General features: G+C 42.2%; 1 protein-coding gene and 1 long non-coding RNA gene across 3 annotated transcripts in view; one reads left to right on the top strand and one right to left on the bottom strand.

Moving 5' to 3' along the window:
* Positions 1-20,217, bottom strand: part of cwc27 (CWC27 spliceosome associated cyclophilin) — a 52,260-nt gene that overhangs the window by 12,209 nt on the left and 19,834 nt on the right. The window contains exon 12 of the mRNA XM_077019114.1: positions 4,662-4,762. Within this exon, the coding sequence (XP_076875229.1) occupies positions 4,662-4,762 (101 nt within the window). The remainder of the gene's footprint in view (positions 1-4,661; positions 4,763-20,217) is intronic.
* Positions 911-13,034, top strand: LOC143525326 (uncharacterized). 2 transcript variants are annotated; one of them, XR_013133618.1, is made up of 3 exons: positions 911-1,016; positions 1,257-1,324; positions 12,517-13,034. It is a non-coding gene; the product is annotated as an uncharacterized LOC143525326 (long non-coding RNA). The 2 variants fall into 2 exon arrangements; XR_013133617.1 differs by having other exon boundaries at positions 918-1,016; positions 1,260-1,324.

The following is a 20,217-nucleotide window of genomic DNA, read 5'->3' as shown; positions in this document are numbered from 1 at the left end:
AATGCACAAATGTCTCCTTCGGCGTGGTGGGCGGAGTTACGTCTCCTTTGGCATCGTGGGTGGAGTCATGTCTCCTTCAGCGGGGTGGGCGGAGTTACGTCTCCTTTGGCATCGTGGGTGGAGTTATGTCTCCTTCAGCGGGGTGGGCGGAGATCTGGCTGCTCGCTAAGGAGAGCACGCTGCTCTTACTAGTGCTCTGGGGCTTCCTCCTGTTGGAAATGTAAAACTGCCAGAAGAGAAGCAACATCGAGAGCTGATACCCCTGACCCACACGTTCATGACAGGGTCGCCTCTTGCTTTGTTTTCGGAACCTTGGATGCTGTTTCCTCCTTGCGTCTTAGATTGCTTTATAAGCAGAAGATCTCACAGATTGATCTCACAATCTCACTTAATGAGTGGAAATTCTTTCAGAGCAGCGGTACTTTGCCCTCGATTTTTGCCCCTTGCTCGTGAGAGGCACGCGGCGTATACTGCCAGTCTGGGCGGCCCACAACCCTCCTCGTCTCCGGCAGTAAGGGAGGGGACTGCATCCAACCAAAACATGCGCGCACGACAGACCCAAATTCCTACCACTGTAATTTCATTCTCCAAAATAATTAAATAAGAACATAAATATCAGCAGATCTGTCAGTGGTGACCAGAGGATTCGACAGGGGTCTATTTCATTTTGGCAGGATCTGGTTCTCATTTTTACCACAAAAGCCATCCAAAAAACCCTAAATGACTGGACTCTAAACACAGCATATCTCAGTCAACATAAAGATATGTAACACTTCCATTTTATTTATTTCTTTAAAAAACGTTTTGAATATTAAAGAAAAGGCTTGCTGCTCCACTTCCCCACAAGAATGTGAAGAACGTCAACAGCGTGTTGGTGTAAGGCAGTGTTTAAGTGCTCTGAAAAGAAACTGTGGTCTAAAAGGAGACGGCCAACCAAGTTAAGAGATGAACTGAACAAAGAGATGAAAAGGGTGAGACCGACTGGCATGGTAACATCTGGAATCTTCTACTAAGAGGTAAGATACATTTACCAGAGAGAGAGAGAGAGAGAGAGAGAGAGAGAGAGAGAGAGAGAGAGAGAGTGTGTATGTGTTGGGGATGGGAGGAGGGGCTGGGGAAGCTTTGAGTAGCTTAAAAGAAGGGTAAACAACAGAAGTATGCCCTTAAGAAGGGTAAACAACACAAGTATTGCGTTACTGCGGTTCACTGAGGGTCCTGCGTTTCTGCGGTTCTCCTGCCTCTCCGTGGCAACCCAGCAGACTGATTTGCCCCGCCTGTGCACTGGTGTAACGAGAAGACCCTTCAAAGAGCCTACTACACTCAGGTGAGCCACAGCACCCCAAACCCCCTCCTTGCCAGACAGGTCAGAGGCAGAACCCCAGCAGGGGGGCAGTTAGCACAACTGTAATGACATATACTGTACTGCCTCCATCACCTCATTACCATCCTTTACTGCTTTTATTGTATTTTAAATATTCTAACATGTACATGGTACATACACCAGCTTTCAGCTATTGATCAACCTTCACTGCTGCAAAACAGCTTTCAATCGTTAACCCGCTGCATGTTCCCTGAAAGAGGCCTTATTGTATAATTCAGAAATGTACAATCTTTTTCAGTTTTGGGTAACTTACCATTTTGTTTTTACTAATTGCAATAAATAACTGGAAAAATTGGGGCGTTCTAAACCTTCTGATGTGATAGGTGATAGGTGCATGAAATACACTACACTGCTTTTATTTTGAAGGCAACTGTTCTGTCTGGTCAGTTCGCTCATGCACCTTCACTCAAATGTGTCAGCGAATGTGACAGCTTTCACAAAATTACCTTAGATCTTATACATGACAGCTAACATTACAACAACAAAAAAAAAACAATCCAAGTCTCCTATTTAAAACTGTATCTAGCCTAACTATAAATCTATATATACCGTGGGTCGTGGGTTCGATTCCCAGACCTGAGGCCATGACTGAGGTGCCCCTGAACAAGGCCCTTAACCCTCCATTGCTCACTTGTATAAAAATGAGATAAAATGTAAGTCGCTCTGGATAAGGGCGTCTGCCAAATGCCATAAAATGTAAATGTAAATCATGACCAAATTGAATCCCTAATCTCACAGGAGTGGATCAGTAACAGTTTTATGAAGTTCTTTAATGATAAGATTGATAAAATTAGGGGAAAAATTGTCATGGTATCTCAGACCCTGCCAACCTGCAAATGCACTCTGACAGCTGTCTGGTCAGCCCTGGTGCTCTTTTGCACTTCTTTTCCCCAATGGGTCGTGAGGAGCTTATTTCATTGGTAAAATCTGCCAAACCCTCCACATGTATACTAAATGCTGTACCAACTCATCTACTCTACTAAGAATTACTGCACAGTAATGTAGAACCTTTGCTTACTATAATTATCTATTCTCTGAACCTAGGATACATCCCCAAATCACTTGCAGTCATCAAGCCACTAATTTAAAAACGTGGTCTTAATCCCCAGGAACTGTCCAACCATATCCCAATCTCTAGTCTGTCGTTCATTTGTCGGACAGTCATGGCCTGGTGGTAGGGAACTGGTCTTGTGACCGGAGGGTCGTGGGTTCGATTCCCAGACCTAAGGCCATGACTGAGGTGCCCTTGAGCAAGGCACCTAACCCCAACTGCTCCCCGGGCGCTGGGCTAGAGCTGTCCACCGCTCTGGGCACGTGTGATCCACAGCCCCCTAGTAATCACTAGTGTGTGTGTGTTCTAACTGCACAGATGGGTTAAAAGCGGAGGACAAATTTCAATTGCAGTGTAAAAATCACAATTGACAAAATACGGGACATTTACATTTTACATTTACATTTTACATTTCCCAAAATTCGTGAGAAAGTAGTTTCTTAGCAACTCTCTTCTTTCTTACAGAAAGAACATGTCCTAGAGTTATTTCAGTCTGTATTTAGACCCCACCACAGCACTGAAACTGCACTGACTAAAGTAGTAAATGATCTCTTAATATCCTCTGATAAAGGACACATTTCTTTTCTTATACTATTAGACCGTAATGCTGCTTTTGACACCATTGATCACAACATTCTACTGAATAGGCTGGACACACTCATTGGCATAAGAGGTCAAACATTCTGGTTCAAATCCTACCTGACAGATCATTACCAATTTGTACTTGTAAAAATCGAATGAACAAATATGGTGTCCCACAAGGATCTGTATTGGCCCCCATATTATTCTCAGTATATGCTACCGCTGGGCACAATCATTCTTTGGCAGGGTATTAGCTTCCATTGCTACACAGATGATACTCAGTTGAATATATCGTCTAATCCAGATGATTTCAATAATACTTCCAAAATTGAGAATTGCGTCCAGGACATAAAAAACTGGATGACATCTAATTTTCTTCTTCTGATCAGATAATTATGTGTAATCAGACCATTCTCTGTAAACTCTAGAGATGATTGTGCGTGAAAATCCCAGTACATCAGCAGTTTATGGAATATTCAGAGCAGCCCGTCTGGCACCAACAACCATTCCACTTTCAGAGTAATTTAAATACCCTTTCTTCCCCATTCTTATGCTCGGTTTGAACTGCAGCAGATTGTCTTGGCTATGTATACATACCTAAATTCATTGAGTTGCTGCCATGTGATTGGCTGATTGGACATTTGCATTAATGAGCAGTTGGACGGGTGTATCTAAGTGGTCGGTGAGTGCAACATCACTAAGGCTGCCTTTTTCCATTTACGTAATATCGCCAAGTTGAGACATTTATTTTTGTTAGCTGATGCAGAGAAGCTGGTCTATACTTTTGTCCTGTCAAGACTGGACTACTGTAATGGTCTTATAATTGGATAATCATACAAGTCCTACATTACTACACTTACCCTGGCTTCCGGTTAAATATCAAATTGATTTTAAAATTCTGCTGTTGAATGGTCTTGGTCCACAATATCTGAGTGAACTCATTGCATACTATAACCCATCTCACCTTCTGTGCTCCCAAAATGCAGTATTTCTCTTAGTTCCAAAAATTAGCAAGACAGCCGGAAGCAGAGCTTTCTCAGTTAAAACCCCTCAGTTATGAAACAGCCTGAGTCTTCTGGTAATCTGAGATGTTGATGCTGTCATGCAGCCATCTCATGATCACTCTAGTTGTGAAAATGACTTGGTTGGAAAACAATGGTTCAGTGAGCCCTCTAGACTGTGGTCACCTCCAGGCCCCTCCCTTTAGTTATGCTACTATAGATAAGCCTGCCAGAGCCACATGCTATTCACTGACAATTGAGCTATGTAGGTCTGTTTAAATGGTGTGTTCGATGGTTGTTTAAATTGGTGTTCACATACTCAACATGCATGCTTCTACCAAAGACAATTTCATACAAGCACATAGGAAATGGTCTGGTTTATCAATGGATCAACCAGAGGCAGAGCCTTCTCCTTTAAAGCACCTCAGTTATTTACTTGCGGGCCGCCCCATGGAAGATGGGTTCCCTTTTGAGTCTTGGTCCTCCCAAGGTTTGTTCCTAATCCTGCCTAGGGAGTTTTTCCTTGCTACTGTCGCCCCTGGCTTGCTCATTAGGTATCTGGACCCATGCGATTGTAAAGCTGCTTTGTGACAACATGTGTTATAAAACACGCTATATAAATAAATTTGACTTTGGCCAACCATACCTGCACTGGCCTCCATCTCAGGTTCCAGTCGTACTTCCTTCCGCTGTTTCAGGGCCAGTAACTCCTTTTTCAGCTGCCGCACCTCTTTCCGGAGTTCATCACTGTGAATGAAGAAAAGGAGAATCAAAGTGTGCAGTCATTTCCAGTATTTCTGTAAAATGCACAAAATAAAAATGTTCTTCCGAGATTGGAATTCTGAAATAATCAGACAAATCAGTACATCATGTTTCTCTAAGGGAAATTCTCAACAGAGCTATAGCAAAGTCTCGTTTCACATAAAATCTACAGGTTCACAGAAAAATCCCTTTGATAAGTCGCTTAACTGAAATCCACCAAGACCCCCTGAACAGGCGGTCTGAAGGCAGAATACTGGGGAGGTAAAATGCCGCAGATCCCCTCTCATCCTCCAAGTTTGGCCATAAATGGTAAAGAAGCACACAAAGGAATGTGGCGAGCCCTCGGTTCAGCGGTGAATCAGAACATCAGCGGAGATGACAGGGTGCCAACATCTCCATGGGTGAACTCCACGTCAGCACTGACGACCAAGCCTCTCACAGTGCAATTAACACAGCTGTGTTCTCATAAACCGTGTGTCAGAAGCCTCTCCTAAGACAGAGGCTGCGAACACACTGTTAAAAGCTAATGTGTATGCTACACGTATGATTTGGACCCATAAATCGAATGCCGCCTTATTAGCTGGGCAAGAGAGGGAGGGAGGGAGATAGGAAGAGAGGGAGACAGAGAGAGAGAGAGAGAGAGAGAGAGAGATAGAGAGTGAAAGAGAGAGGGAGACAGAGAAAAGAGTGGAGAGAGAGGGGCACTCGCCTCGGTGGGTGACCCAGTTCTATCCTTCATATAGATTCTTACTCAATTGTATATTAATGATACATTTACAGGGGTTGGACAATGTAACAAACACCTGGTTTTAGAACACAATCAGTGATGACTAAGTTACCTTGACAAAGTAATCAGATTACTGATTACTGATTACTCCTTTTAAAAGTAACTTAGTTACGTTACTGATTACTTGATTTTAAAAGTAACTACGTTAGATTACAAGTTACTTTAATAGTTATATTCAGCAGCAAAATAAATTTTTCCAATACTCACTTTATTGGAAGTGCATTTTTAACAGTAACAATGTATTGAAGCAGGTTCGGTAACCGAGGCAGAAACTGCTTAATCCAAAAATCCAGAGGAGGGAAACTTTATTGATAACGCAACCCTGGCGCGCGCAGGCTCCGCCTCCCCAGTGTCACTTAAAGGGCAAGACTCGCCGTGAGGAGTAGGAGTCGCTACAGTATCTCCTGACATTACGTTTGTGTAGCTGCGCGGTATTATTTGTAAATTTATTTGTAAACGTAATACAAGCGAACTGTTTAGTCATACAGCTTGTGAAACGAAATACCATTACAATTTCAAGCATTTTAATGTAGGCTACGTTAGTCAAAATTCCAGCACATTTCAAACGTGGAACACAAAGCAACATTAAAATTCTTCAGGTAAATGTCCCTTCCCCTGTTTTGAGGGTGTTTCTTTATACTACCACATATCGTTACGGGAGGACGCTGTAAAAAATGACTTGTAAAACGTGCTCGCGCTCTCACAGGGTCGCGCGCAGCGTGCGGAGTCGAGCGCTACGGTCAGACACAAAAGTAGAACTGAGCCAAGAATAAAGCAAAAATATATATTTTACTAGGGAAAATAAAAATAGTAACGCACAGTTACGTGGATAAGTAACTTTAATCTGATTGCTGGACTGGAAATAGTAGCGTGTTATATTACTCGTTACCGAAAAAAGTGGTAAGATTAGAGTACATCACTGACCACAATAATTAATTAGTATGATGTAAGGCCTCCTTTTGCGGCCAATATAGAATCATTTCGTCTTGGGAATGACATATACAAGTCCTGCACAGTGGTCAGAGGGATTTTAAGCCATTCTTCTTGCAGGATAGTGGCCAGGTCACTACATGATACTGGTGAAAGAAAATGTTTCCTGACTCACTCCTCCAAAACACCCCAAAGTGGCTCAGTAATATTTAGATCTGGTGACTGTGCAGGCCATGGGAAATGTTCAACTTCATGTTCATCAAACCAATCTTTCACCAGTCTTTCACCACACAATGCACCAATAGGTGCATTGTCATTCTGATACACGGCACAACCTTCAGGATACAATGTTTGAACCACTGGATGCACATGGTCCTCCAGAATGGTTTGGTAGTCCTTGGCAGTGACGTGCCCATGATTTGGCAGCCCAAACCATCACTGATGCGCCCCCATGCTTCACTCTGGGCATGCAACAGTCTGGTGGTATGCTTCTTTGGGGCTTCTCCACATGTAACCCTCCCGGATGTGGGGAAAACAGTAAAGGTGGACTCATCAGCGAACAATACATGTTTCAGATTGTCCACAGCCCAATATTTGCGCTCCTTGCACCATTGAAACTGACGTTTGGCATTGGCATGAGTGACCAAAGGTTTGGCTATAGCAGCCCGGCCATGAATATTGACCCTCTGGAGCTCCCAAGGGACAGTTTTGGTGGAAACAAGAGAGTTGACATGCACATTTAATTCTGCCGTGATTTGGGCAGCCGTGGTTTTATGTTTTTTGAATATAATCTGGGTTAGCACCCGAACATCCCTTTCAGACAGCTTCCTCTTGCATCCACAGTTAATCCTATTGGATATGGTTCGTCCTTTTTGGTGGTATGCTGACATTACCCTGGATAATGTGGCTCTTCATACATCACAAAGTCTTGCTATCTTGGTCACAGATGCGCCAGCAAGACGTGCACCAACAATTTGTCCTCTTTTGAACTCTGGTATGTCATCCATAATGTTGTGTGCATTGCAATAAAAACAACAAAACTGTACTCTTACCCTACTAATTGAACCTTCACTATTGTTACTGGTGCAATTTGCAATTAAGGAAGATTGGCCAACAGCCTGGGCCAATTTAGCCATAAAACCTCCCATACTAAAATTACAGGTGTTTCAGTTTCATTGTCCAACCCCTGTATATTGTATGTACTGTATTGTATATAAATGAAATATATTAGATATACTGTATTGTATATTAATTATACACTCACCGGTGTATTCGATACACCTATCCAACTGCTCATTAACGCAAATGTCAAATCAGCCAATCACATGGCAGCAACTCAATGCATTTAGACATCCAAGATGATCTGCTGCAGTTCAAACCGAGCATCAGAATGGGGAAGAAAGGTGATTTAAGTGACTATGAACATGGCATGGTTCCATAAGCAGCTCATGTACTGGGATTTTCACTCACAATCATCTCTAGGGTTTACATAGAATGATCCGAAAAAGACAGTTCTGTGGGTGCAAATGCCTTGTTGATGCCATAGGTCAGAGGACAATGGCCTGACTGGTTCGAGCTGATAGAACAGCAACAGTAATTCAAATAACCAGTCGTTACAACCAAGGCATGCAGAAGAGCATCTCTGAATGCACAACACGTCGAACCCTGAGGTGGATGGGCTACAGCAGCAGAAGACCACACCGGGTGCCACTCCTGTCAGCTAAGAACAGAAAACTGAGGCTACAATTCACACAGGATCATAAAGTTGGACAATAGAAGATTGGAAAAACGTTGCCTGACAAGTCTTGATTTCTGCTGCAACAATCGGATGGTAGGGTCAGAATTTGGCATCAACAACATGAAAGCATGCATCCATCCTGCCTTGTATCAACGGTTCAGGCTGGTTGTGGTGGTGCAATAGTGTGGGGGATATTTTCCTGGCATACTTTGGGCCCATTAGAACCAAATGAGCATCACATCAACGCCACAGCCTACCTGAGTATTGTTGCTGACCATGTCCATCCCTTTATGGCAACAGTGTACCCATCTTTTGATGGCCACTTCCAGCAGGATAACGTGTCATGTCATAAAGCATGAATCATCTCAGACTGGTTTCTTAAACACAACAATGAGTTCACTGTACTCAAATGGCCTCCACAGTCACCAGATCTCAGTCCAATAGAGCACCTTTGGGATGTGGTGGAACGGGAGATTCGCATCATGGATGTGTAGGCGACAAATCTGCAGCAACTGCGTGATGCTGTCATGTCAATATGGACCAGACTGTCTGAGAAATGTTTCCAGTACCTTGTTGAATCTATGCCACGAAGGATTAAGGTTGTTCTGAAGGCAAAAGGGGTCCAACCTGGTACTAGCAAGGTGTACCTAATAAAGTGGCTGGTGAGTGTATTCATTGTATGTACTGTGTTGTATATTAATGATATTTATTGTATGAACAGTATTGTACTTGCTTTGGCAACATTGGTATTATTTATCCTGTCAATCCGAAAAAGCACATTTGATTTGATTTGAAAGAGAGAGGGAGACAGACAAGAGGTAGAGAGAGATCAGGAGAGAATTATTTTGTTCACATAATACTTTGATAGCTTGGTTGACAGTTTTGGAGACAATACGCTTTTTATAGGGTTCTCAGTAAATCATCCTCTAACTGTACTTGAAGCCTGCTCATTGGCCAAACCTCAGGCTGCGATGATACGTGAGGATGTGAGGAGGTGAGGATGCGTGAGGACGTGAGGATGCACGAAGATGTGCGAGTATGCGAGAGTATGTGAGGATGCGTGTTCTCATAGGATTTTCATAGGATCTGAAAGCTGCGGTTGGGCGCCAGGCTCAAACCTGGCCATAGAATGCAGGGTGGCTGCAGAGAGAGGCCCCCAGCCCAGGGGAACAGGGCCGACCGGCGCCAAGACAACAGCCACCTTTGTTCATCACATCTGCTTCTTTTGAGCCAACACACGCACACACTTTTGTAGCCCTTTGATACTCCTTTTTAAGCTTGTAGGACCCAGAGCACTCCTCTGTCACTATCACCCCTCTCTCACTCCCATGCCCTCCACATGACAAAAAGGAGGCACGGCACCTGGGTAGCAGACATCTGCCTGGGCTTACCTCACACAAGTGCAGGCACAGAGAGGCACGTTACCTCCATCCATCCTCATACCAGACTATGCACTACATGTAGCACTGTCAATCCTCCTAAAGTGTAAAATCATTTGTAGCAGAGTTTGGACATTTCACTTCAACTCCTAACTGCCCTAACTTACTAACCTCTAACCTTTTCACACTAACCCTATCTTTCTAACCTCTAACCGTAACTAGAGATTTACTGTTTTGGTCCAATCCACGTTACTCATGTTTATGCACAACAGTCGGCTTCCCTCACAGAAAAGGCTGGGATGTCTTTTGTCTTCAGGTCAACATTGTAGTGTGCAATACAGTACAATACAATACAATACAGTACAACATGCACATCTGTGACTGTCCAAGCCAAGCAGTGCAAGGAGTCCACGGCAACACTCAGATCCGCTCTGGAACACGCAAATGTGCCTTTTTCAAAATCGGTCATATCCTGTTTTAAAGTCAATCTCTGCAAACTGCTCAGATGAAATATAAGCATGGAAGCTGAACATCCTGGCTCACCCTGTCTGCAGGGGCGGGGCATTACAGGAACACCTATTATTACCTCCACATATCAGATCACTCTTCCAGCATCAGATCACTCCTGCAGCATCAGCTCACTCCTACTGTGACTCCTCCAGTATCAGATCACTCCTACTGTGACCCCTCCAGTATCAGATCACTCCTACAGTAATTACTGCAGGATCAGATCACTCCTACAGTAACTCCTGCAGCATCAGATCACTCCTACAGCATCATATCACTCCTACTGTGACTCCTCCAGTATCAGACCACTTCTACAGTAACTCCTGTAGCATCAAATCACTCCTACAGTAACTCCTGCAGCATCAGATCACTCCTCCAGCATCATATCATTCCTACAGTGACTCCTACAGTATCAGATCACTCCTACAGTAACTCCTGCAGGATCAGATCACTCCTAGAGTAACTCTTGCAGCATCAGATCACTCCTACCGTGAGCCCTCCAGTATCAGATCACTCCTACAGTACATACTGCAGGATCAGATCACTCCTACAGTAACTACTGCAGCATCAGACCACTCCTACAGTAACTCGTGCAGCATCAGATCACTCCTACAGCATCAGATCACTCCTACAGTAACTCCTGCAGCATCAGATCACTCCTCCAGTATCAGATCACTCCTACAGCATTATATCACTCCTACAGTGACTCCTCCAGTATCAGATCACTTCTACAGTAACTCCTGTAGTCAGTGGCGTGCACAGACATTTTGGGGGGCAAGTGCTCGGGGGGGTTGAAGGGCACTTTTTACCGCATGTGGTACACTTAATTATAAAAAAAATTACAAGCACATGTTGAATGAAATTTGACATTTTATTTGTAACATTCTCTAAACGTGAGTTTCAATGGAGAAAAGTCACGCAGCCAACTGATAAAATTCATATCCAATATTAACTATATACAGTCATGTCCTTCAGTTAACTTCTGTTTACCCTCCACTGTCTGCAGGCCTTGCTGCATATATTTTGCAATTTAAATCAATATAGGCCTACAATTAAGACAGTAAAAAGACCAAAAAGTACGAGAAGGAGTTATAGGCTACTGAATGTTTTCATTACATGAATGCAGATGGGCATTTTTCACAGGTAATGGGGAACTTCCCGTTTCTTCTTTCACAAATGAATGTGTTAATTTATGTTGTCTAACAAAACCTATACAACAGAAAACGTTCAGCTTAACACATAGATTTGCAAACTCTACCTTAATTATTTGTATGTGGTCGTCCTCACGTTATCTATCATTGGTTTGGGCTAGAGCAACTAGTTTATCAGGTGACCATCGGCTAAAAATGCTTAGTAGTTTGGTGCTGTATGAGATATTTTACTGCACAACAAAATGATTTCACGTTGGGCTCAGAGGGCAAACGGTACGATTTGACTTGATGTGTATGTGACCTGACTGTTGGGGCACGGGAGAAGAAGTCTATCTGTGAGCGTGTGTGCTGTGCTGAAGACGCTTCCTTCCACTCGCTGAACTGAACTGCTGCTGCAGCGCATCTGGTGTTAAAGGAAGAGAGAGGTCGGATGTGTGCGAGGTGGTGGCTCATTTCAGGGCATTGTTTTTAATCGCTCAGGTTTTCAAAAGATCATTTCAAACCGACCTCAGTAAAATGATAAAAAAAAAAAACAGATGTTTCAAAAGGGCACTTTAGTTGATAAAGGGCAGAGTTGGTGGTGCTTTAGCACCACCTGATGTCTATGTGTGCACGCCACTGCCTGTAGTGTCAGATCACTCCTACAGTAACTCCTGCAGCATCAGATCACTCCTACAGTAACTCCTACAGCATCAGATCACTCCTACAGCATCAGATCACTCCTACAGTAACTCTTCCAGCATCAGATCCCTCACCACATATTTGGTAAGCGGCTGAAGAAAGTACTTCAGCATGGCTTCTCCATGTTTCTCTCTCTCACACACACACACACACACACACACACACACACACACACACACACACACACACACACACACACACACACACACACAAATGCCAGAAGGTCAAACAGTGAGAGCAGGCAGCTGCCTTGAGTTTCCCAGCAGGAGCACACAGCTCAATGTTCTCGGTGGGCAAGAACATTAAAGCGATAATTTCACTCGTCCTGACATGTTACCATTTGCAAAACAAGTTGGGTATATCCTAGTATCCTAGGTAACACCACCACAATGGGCCCTCAAACTGAGTGCCAAAAACAGCAGTAAAATGGCACTGGGTGGGCGTGGCCAGAATCTATAAGACAGACGGGCACATGAGTGTAACACCTGCTCATTCTCTCCTTTGGGCCAGAAAAAGTTGTCCCTGGGCAGGCTCATTCCAGGACTAACTAACCTTCTGTTCCTCAGGTGAAGTCCACAACTCCATCCCAGCTCAGCCTGCCAACATACCGACCTCAAAGCCTGTGTGTTTCAGAGCCTGGGGCAAACGGTGGGTGTAGCAGCGGAGGCAGGGGTGGAGAATGGAGGAAGACAGGATGAAGGACAGAGGAAGTGATTCACCATCGCCATGGGAAGAGGAAAAGCAGGGAGAAGTTTTGGAAAAGAAACCACAGCAAATCAACCAAAAGTGCACTTATCAGCCCCAACACATCCCAGAGGTTCAGTGTTTTCACAAACAACCCAGCAGGTTGAAATAGCTGGATGTGCTTTTAGAAGTGTGGGTTCTTCAATCAGAGGGGGAAGCACCAGAGGCCTACAGCCTTGTGTAAGTCTGCTGTTGCACGACACGCAGACAAATGTGTGAGTGATGGCACAAAAGCATCGTAGATAGCAAACAAAGGAGGCAAACCAGAACAAAATAATGCTGACCTTGAGCACAGGCCAAAAGAGAAAGAGTGGGATGAGATGGAGAGAGAGAGGGAAAAGATCGGGAGAAAGGGAAAAGAGATGGAGGGGGGGGAGAGATAGAGAGATGGAGGGGGGGGGGGGATGGACGTAGGTGCCCCAGGGGGTAGGGGGTGGGGTGCGTTAGCTCAACAGCCCCTCCAGCTAACCTCAGGGACATCCCTGCCATTTCAGCAGCTGTCCGCCTGAGGCCCGGGAGGGGGAGGGAGGTGCTGGAAGAGGCCCAGCCGATACATTTAAAATCTTCCTAGCTGAGGAAATGCTTTTCATCGCTCACAGCTCAAGAGGCAGGCCAGCGATTGTCGCCCATTCAGACAATTCAAATAAGCGAGACGCAAAGAGTTTTGGATGACTTACTTTTCATAAAGAAAGCACACAAAGTGACTGGCCACCACCCAACCTCTCCCATTAATCAGCACGCCAAAGGATCAGCTCACACACAGCTGGCACAGACTGGTGCAGCGGGCAAAAGATCTCTCCCTCTGTCTCGCACACATACACAGTCCCTCTCTCAGACTCACTCACACACACACACACACACACACACACCCTCACTCATGCACACACACTCACTCTCCCTCACTCACAGACACACGCACACACACATTCGTACGTCCACACACTCACACACACACTCCACCCTATCCTTTCCCTTTCTATTAACATGGTCCTGTGACATTGGCTCTCCACTTTGCTAGACAAGGTTAAAGTTTTATTGTCATAATATAATTGCAGCATAACAGACAGAGGGGACACTTCCTGAAATGGATTGCAAAAGCAGAGTGTGTATTTAATAACATGAGATCACGTTTCAAGGAGGATAGTTAAGAATATTAGTTTTCCAGGCCAACCCTGGCCCCCTCCCCAGATGTAGTCTACAACCGCTGGTAGAGAGGGAACCCTGAATAACCGTATAATACGAATATCCAGTATAAAAATGTGTTGACTCAACATGTGTCTTATAGATCCCCTGGAATAACTACTCTGGAAAAATGTAATCTTTTATCATGGAAAAACAAACAAGAGGTTTGCTACTGTATTATTCATTATGCTGCCTCATTGCCATAAACAACATGAATTAATTATTCTATGCTGATCTGCTATTGGTGATTGGCTCGGAGACACACCAGGGCTAGAGCACATGAGCAGCACTCTGACACAAACCTGGTGTTAGGGTTAGGACACAGTGTGTCTCAGTGATGCCTCAGAGAGTTAGGGTTAGGGTTAGTCACTCCAGCTGTACACAAATGTTCAGTGAAACTACTCACTGGACCTTGATGTAACACAAAAGAACACAAGAACAAACAACAATAACAGTACCTGTTATTGTACACTACCTGTTATTGTACACTTCACTGAGTATGCAGGATGGATGTGCAAAGGCTGTAATATACTGTGAGATTTTAGCAAATATGCTTTTAGGAAATAGACCATTTCAGCTCAATCAGTGGCCTCATCAAAAATACACCAATTTTTACTAATCAGAGGCCACTGCTGTCTCATCTGAAATACACTAGTTCAGCCCAATGAGAGTGCTCATCAGACGTACACTACTACAGCCCAATTAGAGCCCTTGTCAGAAATACAGCAGTTCAGCCCAATCAGAGGCCATGCTGTCTCGTCATAAATACACCAGTCCAGCCCAATCAAAGGCCAGTACTGTCTCTGCAGAAATACACCAGTTCATCCATCTTTCTTACCTACAGTTTCAGTTCCTCCACCATCTTACCAACTACAAAGCCCTCAGTCATTTACTTTGGAAAGGTTGAAAAGGTTGTGTCAACCCAGTTGAACGATTGTCAAAGCAAACCAAATAAATAACACTTTTCAGTCTGGTTTCAGAGCCTTCCACAGCACTGAAACAGCACTAGTTATGGTAGTAATTGCCCTGAGATTGAATAAAGATGCAGAAAAACTCTCAATCTTTTTCCTGCTAGATTTAAGCACCGCTTTTGACACTGCTGATCATTAACAAACATGGTATTATCATACCATTATTATCATAAATATGCAGATGACACTCAACTTTATATTTATATTAGGGAACTACAATAGTTATTGAATTATTTTATTACTTTATTTTATCATTATTAATCACATTATTTTACTAAAGTACATTTTATGTCTGTTCTAATTAGTTTAATAGTTTTGCCATCTTACTGTTTTACTAAATTATTTATTGTTGCTTCTATTAATTTTAATAATTATTTATGTAATTTTATTATTTGATCACTTTATTTTTTATGTTTTCTTTTTAAATTTTATTTATTCTTTCAGTTGCATGTATGAAAGGTGGTATACAAATAAAGATTATTATTATTTGGAGACTGGTGTGTGTCCATCTGTCTCATTTAAAGTCTTTCTCTCTGTACAGACGTGGTGGGCCTGCAAGGCCTTCTCTGCTGGTCTAAAAAAATATCTGCATCACAAACTGATGTTAATTATATTTTGTCCATGAATACTTCCAAATACTTCCAAACAGTCTCTCTGCTTCTTTTTATAGCTTTTGCAATGGCTGTGCCATTTGCAGATATGTATTTTCATATTAAAGCATGTAACCAATCACATTTGCATGTAACCAAATTAGGGGTGACCTGCAATAGTCGCTGATTCGACTATAGTCGACTATACCCCCTAGTCGACTATGAACGTCATAGTCGAATGTACCATTCTAACTGCATGGCGGTGCCCAAGGATGCTGCTAAGCATTATTTGTTACATGAAATGTCTTGTTTTCGTTATATATAGCCTTTTGTGAAATAAAATCATCCTAATTTCTGTTAATAAATATTTAAAAATGATGTTTGTGCATTAACAATAGGCATCTTCCTTACTACACATTAATAAATCACACCCTGCGCACAATCCAAACGAGCGGAACTGAACACGCAACACAATACGCAGCATCTGCCGAGATTATAATGGCTACTAAAAAACTTCAAAAGTATTTTGAAAAAGATAAAGATGAATCAAACAAAGTAAAGTGCAAGTTATGTCATCAACGTCTTTCATTTCGCACGACAACAACCAACATGGCATACCATTTAAAAGGCGAAAAAAAAAACCTTTTTATTGTTTCGGTCGTGTCGTCTCGTCGCGGTGCGTCTCAAGTAGGCCTATAAACATTTTTTGATGTTGTTTGCTTGTAAACCCCTTTACTTGAATCTTTCCTTATACTTTTTTGCTGTTGTGTAGCAATTTTTTTATATTTTCAGGCAGGCATATTTTATTTAAAATATTTTTGACATTTTGTACAGTGCCTGTTTGACAGTTCGATATGCCCAATGTGCACTGACGGTTAATGTTCTCTAATGTTTCATTAAAAAAAAAAAGTAAATAAATAAAAGCTGAATAAAGCCAACCTACTGTGTTTATTCATTTATCTGAGTGTTTTAGGTTTTTACTTTGAAGAGGAAAAAAGTCCTGAATGAGAACGGGATCCCATTTAAGGTGCTCTAAATCAGGGGTACTCAACTAAATTTATCCGCGGTCCAATTTTGGCATATACCTGTGACCTGAGGTCCGGATGCTGCAGGGGTGGCGAAACGTAAGTTGATGACCGGGGGGGGCTATCAACGTAAGTTGTTGAGCGGGTGGGGGGGGGGGGACGTAAGTTGTTGAGCTGGGTGGCAAACGTAACACTCGTGACGGAGTGTTTTTTCAATAGCCCTGAAATAAATGCTCCGGGTTTTTTTGGTCCGTATCCAGTTAATCAGGAATGAGATTGGGTTGAGACAGGACTGCAATCGGGTCCGGGTCCGGATCCGGACCGCGGTCCGCCAGTTGAGTACCCCTGCTCTAAATTAAAAAAATTTAAATAAGCCGATTCGACTATTACTCGACTAAAGGGAAAAGCTGATGAATCAGATTCGACTATGAAAATCCTTAGTTGAATACACCCCTAAACCAAATCATCATTTGTTGCCAGGCAGTGTCAAAGTCAAAGAAGTGTGCCCGGGGGCCCTCAAAATCCATTCTGCAGGCCCTCCAACACAAAATAAATGTCAATGAAACTGTTGCTTCATCCAATCAGATTTTGAGTTGGTGTGATTGGGGCCCTCTACCAAGCGCATGGCAAGGTCACCGTATTCAGACCCGTTGATTGGATAGTCTACATTTGTCCAATCTAGCGATTTTGGTATGGTATATGGCTGACGCTGCTTCCTTCTGACGCTGCTGCAGAGATTTTTTTCTAAATTTGCTAGAACTTTTCTAGATTTGTGATCATTTTCATGTACCATTTTCATACTATTCTTAGCTGATTGCCTATTTTCACAGGTAGTTTTACCACAGTCGAGACGAGCAGTTGTCTGTTCTTGCCACAGACTATCTGCTCCATAAAATCGGCTAAACGCGGTAAGTTTTTGATTTATCTATGGCTGTTGTTGGTTTGTTTCCCTGTTCTGAGCATGATATGTTTAGTTTAGACCAGGGGGGTCCAACATTTTTTTGTTGAATTTTAATGTTGCATTGTCTTCCAGGTTTGAAAAACTTGGCTAAAGTACTTGAAAATGCTTGAAATTGTAACTGTATTTCGTTTCACAACAAATAGCTATCTGACTGAACAGTTCTCGTGTATTACGTTAACAAATATAAGCCTCTTGTAATTCCAGGGTGAAACACGAGAGAACGTGAAGATTGGGCATTTTGAAAATAAACAACCATTAAATAATGTGATTAAATTTATTTCAAATCATTTAGTATATGTATAAATATGTAACTTAATTAAGCTTAAGGTGCTGGAAAATATTGAAAATGGACCTTGAAAGTTCCGTACAAGTGCTTGAATTCCACCTAATAAAGGTGTATGAACCCTGCAAACATTACGCAAAACATAGTGCTGAAGAGTGGCACGCGCAAAGTTACAAAAATTGAGAGGTGCACGACCTCGCAACACAACAGCGCTCGGGGCCCTCGCGCATGGGCAGAGCCACCGCGATTGCGTCACTTTTGCTGTGCGGACCCTCGCGCCGGTCGCCAAATATAAACCTAGCTTAATGCAGCGCAGTGATGAGCACTACAACAGGCTCACGGCATTAAACCGATGGATGTCCAAGGGGGTTCTGGCAATCAAGTAGTTATATTGATAATTGAAAAACATTTGAGGGCAAGCCTGGTCTCTTAAGCAGAGACGGTGTCCACCCACCCGGGATAGCGCCACCTTGGTTTCATGCAGCATAGCCCATAGCCTGTTAGTTAGTCAGTAGAGTAGTATTAGTAGCTGCTGACAATCCGATGACACAATCAGGCCGCAGACAAACAGGCTAAACCGACTGTCTGACAGAATTCAATTATAGGAAAATTTGAATAGTCAGTCCTAAGAATTTATCTAATATACAAAGCTTGCATCCAATTATTAGTAGCAATATGACCAATCTGAGAATTGGCTTACTCAATATTTGATTGCTCTATTCTAAAGCAGCTGCATTGTAATTGTTAATAATGATAATAATGATCCCAAAATGTCCAGAAAGAGAAATATCAATGCAGATGGAAGGGAAAGCGAATACGTTTGTGCTTCAAGGAGAAAAAACGGAATGTCTTTTGTGCTATGAAACGGTGGCTGTTGTCAAAGAGTGCAACCAAGGTCAACATTTTGAGACCAAACACGGAGCTAAGTATGCCAAAAAATAAACACCAAGAAAAACAACAAATTGCTAAAGAATTAAAAGGCAAACTGCAATTGCAACAGAATGTGTTCGGGAAAGCCACAACCACAAACGATGTGGCAATAAAAGCTAGCTTTGTTGTGGCTGAAGAAATCACCAGCGCTTTTTCAAAGGGAGCGTTTTTGAATCACAATTGCTATTTTCACAGTTATTTGATATTTCAAGTTTTGAACAAAGTAAGTGTGATCTCTTTGATGTTTTTTTTCTTTATTCACTTGGATAGTTTGATAGTTGATTGATGGTGTAATGTGGTTTTCATAACCTAACAAATAAAAAGGATTTATGTTATAATAACAGAGCAACATTTTTGAACATCTATGCAAATATATGTAATATTTGTAACTTGAAGTAATACATTCAGAGTTATTTAACATTAAGGAGTAGTTATATTTGGCCGTCTGTGGGCAATGATTATGCTGATTATCAGCGTTGAAAATGAGTTTGACACCCCTGCTCTAAACAAAGCCACCCGTGGGAATCAATTATGTACACAGACCAAGACTGTCAGGCAGATGAATATGCACCATCTACTGAAATTCTTTAGAACTTCAGCAGAAACACTATGATATCTCCAATTATTGAGATGCTGTCTATTAATATAACTAATTGTGCATTAGAATATACAATTACATTTTCCCTAACTAAGTTTCCAAACCACCAGGGCCATACTTAGACTTTTTTAATGATTTCAGCAATTTTGCAGCAAGTTTACTGATGATTGATTTTGTCACCCCACAATGGCTGAAGGAGAAGAAGAAATAGACTTGGTGGCATAAGACCATTTTCAATATCAACTTTTCAAGAAAAGCTAGACATTGTTAAGAAAGGTTGAACAACTCCGAAGCTAGCTAGCATGTCACAACCAGGAAGAGGATTTGTCCGCCACATTCAGGTTAACTAAGAGCGGTACCTTTGACTCACAGGGTCCAAGGAACACAGCAAATTGTATTCTTGGAAGTGCTTGTTATGTGCCATTGATTGACATAGTGCTTGGAGCAAAGCACAAAGACCGTGTAATATTGTAATATATATATATATATATATATGATTGACATAGTGCTTGGAGCAAAGCACAAAGACCGTGTAATATTGTAATATATATATATATATATATATATATATATATATGATTGACATAGCGCTTGGAGCAAAGCACAAAGACCGTGTAATATTGTAATATATATTATATATATATATATATATATATATATATATATATATATATATATATATATATATATATATATATATATATATATATATACACATACACACACACACACACACACACACACAAGTGGACTGGACCACACGAGTTAAAAGTGAAGCCTCCGTGTGTCAGCTGCCCTCTAGTGGCTGGCTGCAGTACAACTTTTAACCCCGCCCATTCCCATGTAAGTGAACGGGCCGGACGAGAAACTTAGAAATTTTATTACACGTAAAATAATTTTTTTAAGCAATTATATTTTGTCAATTCTATAACACCCCATTGCATTAGTATCTCTCCCAGTATTTTTCTCTACGATAATCAGAT

The sequence above is a fragment of the Brachyhypopomus gauderio genome, chromosome 10 (genome assembly GCF_052324685.1).
Source record: "Brachyhypopomus gauderio isolate BG-103 chromosome 10, BGAUD_0.2, whole genome shotgun sequence".
Classification (NCBI taxonomy): Eukaryota; Metazoa; Chordata; class Actinopteri; order Gymnotiformes; family Hypopomidae; genus Brachyhypopomus; species Brachyhypopomus gauderio.
The sequence above is the reverse complement of the archived record's forward strand: the minus strand, read 5'-3'. Positions and strand labels throughout refer to the sequence as shown.